Raw genomic sequence first — 8,046 nt, 5'->3', positions numbered from 1 at the left:
CTTGAGGAACTGCACTGGGAATATGATATTTCGTTACAGAGATGCTATGAGAGAGTCAACTCTGACCCAGTGTTAGACACAATCTTATACAGTTTAAATGTGAGACAGAGAAGGTTCATTCCTCTGGAGAGTGAGATAAATACAGAAATTTATGCAGGAACATAATAGCAAGAAATAACAATGCAAAAAAAATTAACAATTGTAAGAAACAAAGTACAGGCCTGCAATGGGAAAACATGGGAGTCATTTGTGGAGAGACACAGAAAGTTTATCACTATTGAGAAACATCCCTGAAATCACTTTCCTAATGCCAGCCTTGAGCTCCTGGTTCCTCATGCTGTAGATGAGGGGGTTCACTGCTGGAGGCAGCACCGAGTACAGAACTGCCACCACCAGGTCCAGGGACGGGGAGGAGATGGAGGGGGGCTTCAGGTGGGCAAATATGCCAGTGCTGATAAACAGGGAGACCACGGCCAAGTGAGGGAGGCACGTGGAAAAGGCTCTGTGCCGTCCCTGTTTAGAGGGGAACTTCAACACAGCCCTGAAAATCTGCCCATAGGACAGCACAATGAAAACGAAACACCCAAATGCTAAACAGACACTAACCAAAAGAAGCCTGGCTTCCCTCAGGTAGGAGTGTGAGCAGGAGAGCTTGAGGATCTGGGGGATTTCACAGAAGAACTGGTCCACAGCATTGCCTTGGCAGAGGGGTAGTGAAAATGTATTGGCAGTGTGCAGCACAGCACTGAGAAACCCACAGCCCCAGGCAGCTGCTGCCATGTGGACACAAGCTCTGCTGCCCAGGAGGGTCCTGTAGTGTAGGGGTTTGCAGATGGCAACGTAGCGGTCGTAGGCCATGACAGTGAGGAGAGAGTACTCTGCACCAAACAAGAAGAATACAAAGAAGACCTGGGCAGCACATCCCAAGAAGGAAATGCCCCTGGTGTCCCGGAGGGAATTGGCCATGGATTTGGGGACAGTGGTGGAGATGGAGCCCAAGTCGAGAAGGGAGAGGTTGAGGAGGAAGAAGTACATGGGTGTGTGGAGGCGGTGGTCGCAGGCTATGGCTGTGATGACGAGGCCATTTCCCAGGAGGGCAGCCAGGTAGATGCCCAGGAAGAGCCAGAAGTGCAAGAGCTGCAGCTCCTGCATGTCTGCAAATGCCAGGAGGAGGAACTCAGTCATGGAACTGCCGTTGGACATTTTCTTCCTCGGGGCAGGGGGACCTGTCACAGGAGAGAAAGACAGCACCAAGTTATGGGAGACTGCTCTGAACAACATCAAAGACATTTCCCACTGGCCCTCCCCCTCCCACACACACAGACCCTTTTCTTTTTCTGGGAGACCTTCCTTCAGCTCTGTGGTTTGAGCCCTGGTTGGTGCTGGCCAAGCGTGCAATGAAGAGCAGGGCCTCTGCCCATGGGCTCTTGGAAAGTCAGCCCTGCTCAGCAGCAGTGGGTTCATGGGATCAGTGCGGGCAGGGGCCAGTCTGCCATCCCAGTGCTAAGGAACCACAGTGGTAAAAGAAGTTTAAGAGTTCTAGGTTTTTTTTACAGCTCCCCCCATGGCCCCTGGGGAGTTTTCTTAGATCTCGGGAACCTTCAGCATTTCTGCTGCACTCAGTGAGAACAGAGTGAGTCCTGCGAGGCAAGAGGATTGCCTGTGGCTTAGTGCAGAGGAAAGGGAGCTGGTCTGTCCCTCCCTTTAGTTCCCAGTTGCGCTGTGCTTTCACCATTCAGAGATGGAGGGTGATCACAATCCCATGTTACCCTGAAAAGCCGCCAGACACTGCTGAGAGCAAAGACACCCACTGCAGACCACCAAATGTCTCCCCCTTTCTATGGGTCTCAGAACCCTGCTTCAAGCCAAGGGCACACATGGCTCATTTCACAAACCTAACAGCATTTCCTCGGTCAGAGCCTCTCTGTGGTTTTCCATGGGGCTTTCAGATAACACAAAGCTGCTAGAGGACAGGTTTTCATCCTGCAGGGCAGCTGACAGCTTGAAAGGACACCCGGAGGTGATAGCCAAGTGACCTGATGTGATGGCACCTCTGTAAAGTGTCGTGGTTTAACCCCAGCCAGCAACTAAGCACCACGCAGCCGCTCACTCACTCCCCCCCCACCCAGTGGGATGGGGGAGAAAATCGGGAAAAGAAGTAAAACTCCTGGGTTGAGATAAGAACGGTTTAATAGAACAGAAAAGAAGAAACTAATAATGATAATGATAACACTAATAAAATGACAGCAGTAGTAATAAAAGGATTGAAATGTACAAATGATGCGCAGGGCAATTCTCACTACCCGCCGACCGACACCCAGCCAGTCCCCGAGCGGCGAATCCCTGCCCTCCCCTTCCCAGTTCCTAAACTAGATGGGACGTCACATGGTATGGAATACACCGTTGGCCAGTTTGGGTCAGGTGCCCTGGCAGGGCATGAGAAGCTGCAAAATCCTTGACTTTAGTCTAACCACTACTGAGCAACAACTGAAAACATCAGTGTTATCAACAATCTTCACATACTGAACTCAAAACATAGCACTGTACCAGCTACTAGGAAGACAGTTAACTCTATCCCAGCTGAAACCAGGACATAAGGGAGAATCAGCTCATTCCCCAGCCCCACAGACACCGTTGAGCATAACCCCTCAGATGATAGGAAAGCTGGGACACTTGTCCCCATGGACACACCTGCATAAGAGGACCCACAAGGTCAGAGTGTGACTCTGCAGCTGAAACTCCCATCCCCAGAGAACCTGACGGCAAGAACATGATAACAATAGCAATGACACAGACGAGTGGAGAACCAAGTAAAAAGCAGAGATTGACTGGCTCAGAGAGGCAAGGGGAGAGGCAGCGGCAGTCTCAGGAAAGAGTTACCCTCACCCAGTTGTGCATGCCACCTCCCAGACACCAACAGTGCCAGGCAGTTGCTCTCAGCCCCTGGGCTCTGCAGAGGGAACTGGGCACGTGGCTGGAGAGCTGCCCTGTGGCTCGGCTGGATCTCTGGCTGCTGAGGAGGTGGTTCGTGTCTTGGACCCCCCAGCCCTGAGGGCAGAGGCTTTGCTGGGTGGGAGAGGAGGCAAGGGGGGTTGCTCACAGGAATGGGTCTGCGTTGGTGGGGATGATAGAGAGATTTCTGAATTCTCCCTCCCACAGCATTTCTGGTTTTAGTTTCCTCTCATTCCCTGGTCAATCCCCTGCTGCCAGAAGATTTTCTTCCTGGGAGGTGTTTCCCTGTCACTTCTCAGACACCCTATCCCAACCTCTGTGCACTCTCCTCAGCTCCACAGAAACCTGCCTGCTTGCCGGGCACCGGCTGGGCCCATGTTCCTGTTGCAGGTGGAAAAGGGCAGGTTAGAACAACCCTGCTGGATCCAGCAAAGGTGATGCTGGTGCTGTCCACAGGCAGAGGATTAGCTGAAGGCACTTTAGGTGGCTCCTATCAGACCAACTGGTCACTCCAAGTTACAGCTCAGGAGTCTCAGGGACTTGCTGAAGCAGGACAGCTCCTTTTCAATTTCTCCCCCATATTCCCCAAGACTAGGAAGCAGAAAACACAGGCTCAGGAAAGTTCCTTAACTTTATAGCAATCCCTGCTTTGATCTTCCCCTTGAAAAGTGCCCTTAGAAACGTCCTGGGGGTGATCTGGAGCTGTGAGCAGCCCTGACCCACACAGCACCCTCTTGTCAGCAGAAGGACCCTGCCCCGTTGCGAGATGTTTCTTCCACCCACAGCTTCTCCCCACTCTGCTGTTGGAGTTCCCAGGCAGGCTGAGTACTTACCCCGACCAGCAGCAGAGTCCCTGCCCCAGCACACAGCCCCCCACGGTGCAGGGACCCTGCTCAGAAGGACAGCCCTGGGCACCCCTGGCTGCACACCCACCTTCACACTCTGCAGCCATCCCCAGGTGAAGGCAGCTGACATGCCCTGTCCCTCTGAGGGTGCAGCAGGGAAGCTGTGCTCCAAAGCACGGCCTTTTTCTCTGCACTGCAGAAACTGTGAGAGTCCCTCTGACAGATCCCATAGGCTGTGGGATGTGCCAGCTTTAGGAGCTCATTCCAGGAACCACAGCTGCATTGCCCTGCAGCCAGAGACTTACCCTGTGAAGGGCTGTCAAGATTTTTCTCCAGGTCAGCTCTCCTCTCTCCTCCCACCCCAGACTGCCTTTAACCTCTGTCTTCCTTCCCTCCTCTCCCCTCGGTGCCTCAGCCCTGCTGCGCTTTGCAGAGGAGCTGCTCCTGGGCAGAGCTGTCTCTCGGCAGTGCTGCCTGCTTGCCATGAGCTCCCTCCAGCCCAGGAGCCCAGCCCAGCTCAGCAGCAGAGGAGCAGCCCAAGGCAGCCCTTTCTCTGCCCCCTCTGGGCTCCCTCCAGGTGTCCCTGGGGCTCCAGGGGAACCTGCTGGCAAACAGGCTGAGGCAATCAGTGGTGTTCCTTCCATCAGCTGAGGAGAGACACTTCTTTCAGCAGCGACATTTCTCCCATCTGAAAGAGTGAGGTCTAAGAATCACTTTTCTTTCTCCCATTTTTAGACATGAAGCACATGACACTGGGGTTTCCACACCTATGCCTACACGTCCTGGTTTCAGCTGGGATAGAGTTAACTGTCTTCCTAGTAGCTGGTACAGTGCTATGTTTTGAGTTCAGTATGTGAAGAATGTTGATAACACTGATGTTTTCAGTTGTTGCTCAGTAGTGTTTAGACTATAGTCAAGGATTTTTCAGCTTCTCATGCCCAGCCAGGGCACCTGACCCAAACTGGCCAACGGTGTATTCCATACCATGTGACGTCCCATCTAGTTTAGGAACTGGGAAGGGGGGGGCAGGGATTCGCTGGGTGTCGGTCGGCGGGTGGTGAGCAATTGCCCTGCGCATCATTTGTCCATTTCAATCCTTTTATTACTACTGCTGTCATTTTATTAGTGTTATCATTATCATGATTAGTTTCCTCTTTTCTGTTCTATTAAACCGTTCTTTTCTCAACCCAGGAGTTTTACTTCTTTTCCCAATTTTCTCCCCCATCCCACTGGATGGGGGGGGAGTGAGTGAGCGGCTACGTGGTGCTTAGTTGCTGGCTGGGGTTAAACCATGACACTACAGTTTCAAAATTCTGTTTTTTCCTCTCCACCTGCCTCTACTCACCCCCTTGATTACATAGTCAAGGAAATGACCAAGAGTTTTCACAGTGGGCCTGTCAGTAGCACCTTGTCATTCCTAGAGATCAGCTTCAGCTCCACCAAAGGCCCTCAGGGGCAGCAGAGCCACCACTGACAAAAACCCCATTCCCTGGCAGGGCTGCCCTTCCCAGCCCTTCTTTCTGTCCTTGGGGAGAGCAGAGTTTGCTCACTGTCTTGGCATTCAATTTCAGCTTTATGTTTCCATCTGCCAACCACTCCAGCATGGCTCTGAAGCCAAGCCTTTGCACACACGGGGTCTTAGATGCTTGGACCAACTTCCCGAAGACAAGTCAGAGCCTGGCCTGGTGTTACAGCTGAGGTGCTACAACCCAAATGTGCACTGATGCCCTCAGCCAGGGGCATAACAAGGACGAGCTGGAGACTGAGCTTTTTGACATCCATAAAGGAACTGCCCAGGCATGGTGGGACAAGGGACACAGCTTGGGGTGCTGCAATGGATGGGTACTGGTCCTCAGGAGAGACAGGCTGGAAGGATCAGGAGTGGGGTTCCCTTAAAGTGAAGAAGTAGTTTGGATGCATGGAACTCCTTACTGGGGCCAGTGGAGAAGTTGGGTCAGCCCTTGTGAGTGAGGGTCAGAGGAGGGGCCAGTAAAGGTGACATCAAGGTGGGAGTTGAGGAAGCTGCAGTCAGGTTGGAGCAGTGGGCATGGTCTTTTCTAAGCACCCCAAGGAAGTCTCTGGATGTAGAAGCCTGAGCCTCACTGGGGACTTCAACGACCCTGGCATTTTCTGGAAGGGGAACACAGCGGCATGCAAACAGTCCAGGCCGTTTCTGGAGTGTCTTGGGGGAACATCTTCACACAGCTGCCAGATTGGCCGTTTCTGGAGTGTCTTGGGGGAACATCTTCACACAGCTGCCAGATTGGCCAACAAGGGTAATGCAAACCCAGATCTGATACTTGCCAGCAAGGCAGAGCTGGCCAGGGAAGTGAAGGTCAGTGTAAGCCTTTTCTGTCATGAAAATGAAATAGTGAGGTCCCAGCTCCCGAGGGGAGTGAGGAAGAAAAACAGAAGACTACAGATGCTGGACATTAAAGGACCAGACTTTGGCCTATTCTGGGGAGTTTTAGTGGGGTCCCACGGTCATTCAGCACTGCAAAGCAGCAAAGCTTCAAACATTGCTCTACAAGGACAGCATCCTCCAAGCACAGAAATGACCTATATCAAAACTGAGTGGAGACACTCCTTGCCAGGAAGCCCGAGCTTTGGGTGTTGCTCAGCTGCTTCTTGCTGGTACTTCACTCACACTCTGTTGTGGTGGCTTTGGTGCTTTTCTGTGGCTACTCTTTCTGCAGAGAAGTTCTTAAAAAGGCAATGATTTCATAAAAGGTGGTCATAAAGGCCCTGTTGTAGACAACAATGTTTGCCATGAGCTCTGGAGAGAGCCAGGAAGATAGTTAATAAGCACCAGGAATATGTAAGAATCTGAAAGCCTCTTCTGAAATGTGAGTGGCTCTGAGCAGCACTGATTGATTGCCTGTGTGTAGGGCTCAGAGAGAGGGTCAAGGGATGTCAGTGAGAAACGAGGAGGTGGCTGATGGCTTTAGCAAATCCTGAAACCCTCTCTGAGGCCAGAAATGGCAAGCAGTGGATGTCTGTGGATGGGGAAGAGGAGGAGGTGTGTCCTGAGAAGATGTCAGGAAGGAAGACGCCTCTTCTGCAAGTCAGCGATGAAATAGATTTTTTCCATGTTGTGTGCATGCCTAGGAGATGGTTAATGCTCACTGCTGAGGGTGGCTGTGCCCAGTCATGCCTCACGAGCTGACCTTGCTCTCTTCCCCTCCTTCACTCCCCAAATTGGATGGGCCTCAGGATCCTGACGGAGGCATGAACCTTCTAGAGTTAAGTCCCATCACTGTGGGGGAGGAGGGAAGGGTTTGGGAGCCACACGGGACTGCAGGGAGAGGGTGAGGTGGGGTGTAGCAGGGAGTGTGTTAAAGGCAGAAAGAAGATCTGAACTGGGGGGGGAGGTGTGATTCTAAAGTGAAATAGGTGGAGTTTTGATTTTGAGGCAGCAGGAGAAGGAGGACATGCCTTTCAGCGCTGGGATGTGGAGTGAGGATTTGAGTTTTGAGCTGGGACATCTTGGATGACAGAGGAGCATTCACGAGGCTTTGGAAGAACTAGACAGGCTGTGGGGAACTCCCAGGCATTGGCCAATCCTACAGTAACCACTGATTTGTGTTTGAAGCAACAACCAGAGAGACATCAGGAAAGCTTGGGGCATCATGGGGGTCAGAGCGAGTTAGGGAAGCACAGGGTGGTTAAAATGTGCAGGGAAACAGTACAGGCATAGGAGAGTGTAGGTGGCAGGGGCAGCCAAGGGCCTTGGTGGGGCTGGGTCCCCGTCCCACCCCCAATATTTTGCACATCTCACCAGTGCCTCTGATTTCCTCCTTCACCAGCCCCCAGGGACAGCCGCCTCTTCTGGTCATTACCTCGCTGCTCTCTTCAGTGATGGTCCTCAGTGGGGCCCGCTAACACCCTCAGAATCTTGGAGCTTTGCTGCTGACTTTTACTTCTCCAGAGGTTTCTTCAGTCGCCCAGCACCTGCAATTCAGGAACTTGGCACCAGAGGGCTCATTGATATGCAAAGCACCCTAGCAAGCCAAGGCTCTGGGCAAAATTTTTCTTAATTCCTCAGTTCCTGTGTGGTTATTGAGAGCAGTTTCAGGAGTGCAGTCAAAGTGAAAAGATTTCAAAAATAAAGAACAAAAAGAAAGGATTTTTCTAGTGCTCCGATTTTTCCTGCTTACACAAGAAGTGATATCAGCAGTCTCTGATTGATGTTGTTCCTGAGACTTTCTTCATGAAGTATGAACATATACTGAAGTCAAGAACGGTTGGG

At 51.9% G+C, this 8,046-nt stretch overlaps 1 protein-coding gene across 1 annotated transcript; it reads right to left on the bottom strand.

The window, feature by feature from the left end:
• Positions 1–243: 243 nt before the first annotated feature.
• On the bottom strand, positions 244–4,454 carry LOC142026093 (olfactory receptor 14A16-like). The gene is made up of 2 exons (XM_075018916.1): positions 4,280–4,454; positions 244–1,226 (listed from the first exon to the last, which is right to left on the bottom strand). The coding sequence occupies exon 2, from the start codon at positions 1,201–1,203 to the stop codon at positions 244–246; it is 960 nt and encodes a 319-aa protein (XP_074875017.1). The 5' UTR covers positions 1,204–1,226; positions 4,280–4,454.
• Between the last annotated feature and the right edge of the window lie 3,592 nt (positions 4,455–8,046).

This window comes from Buteo buteo, chromosome 31 (genome assembly GCF_964188355.1).
Source record: "Buteo buteo chromosome 31, bButBut1.hap1.1, whole genome shotgun sequence".
NCBI classification, from domain to species: domain Eukaryota; kingdom Metazoa; phylum Chordata; class Aves; order Accipitriformes; family Accipitridae; genus Buteo; species Buteo buteo.
The sequence above is the reverse complement of the archived record's forward strand: the minus strand, read 5'-3'. Positions and strand labels throughout refer to the sequence as shown.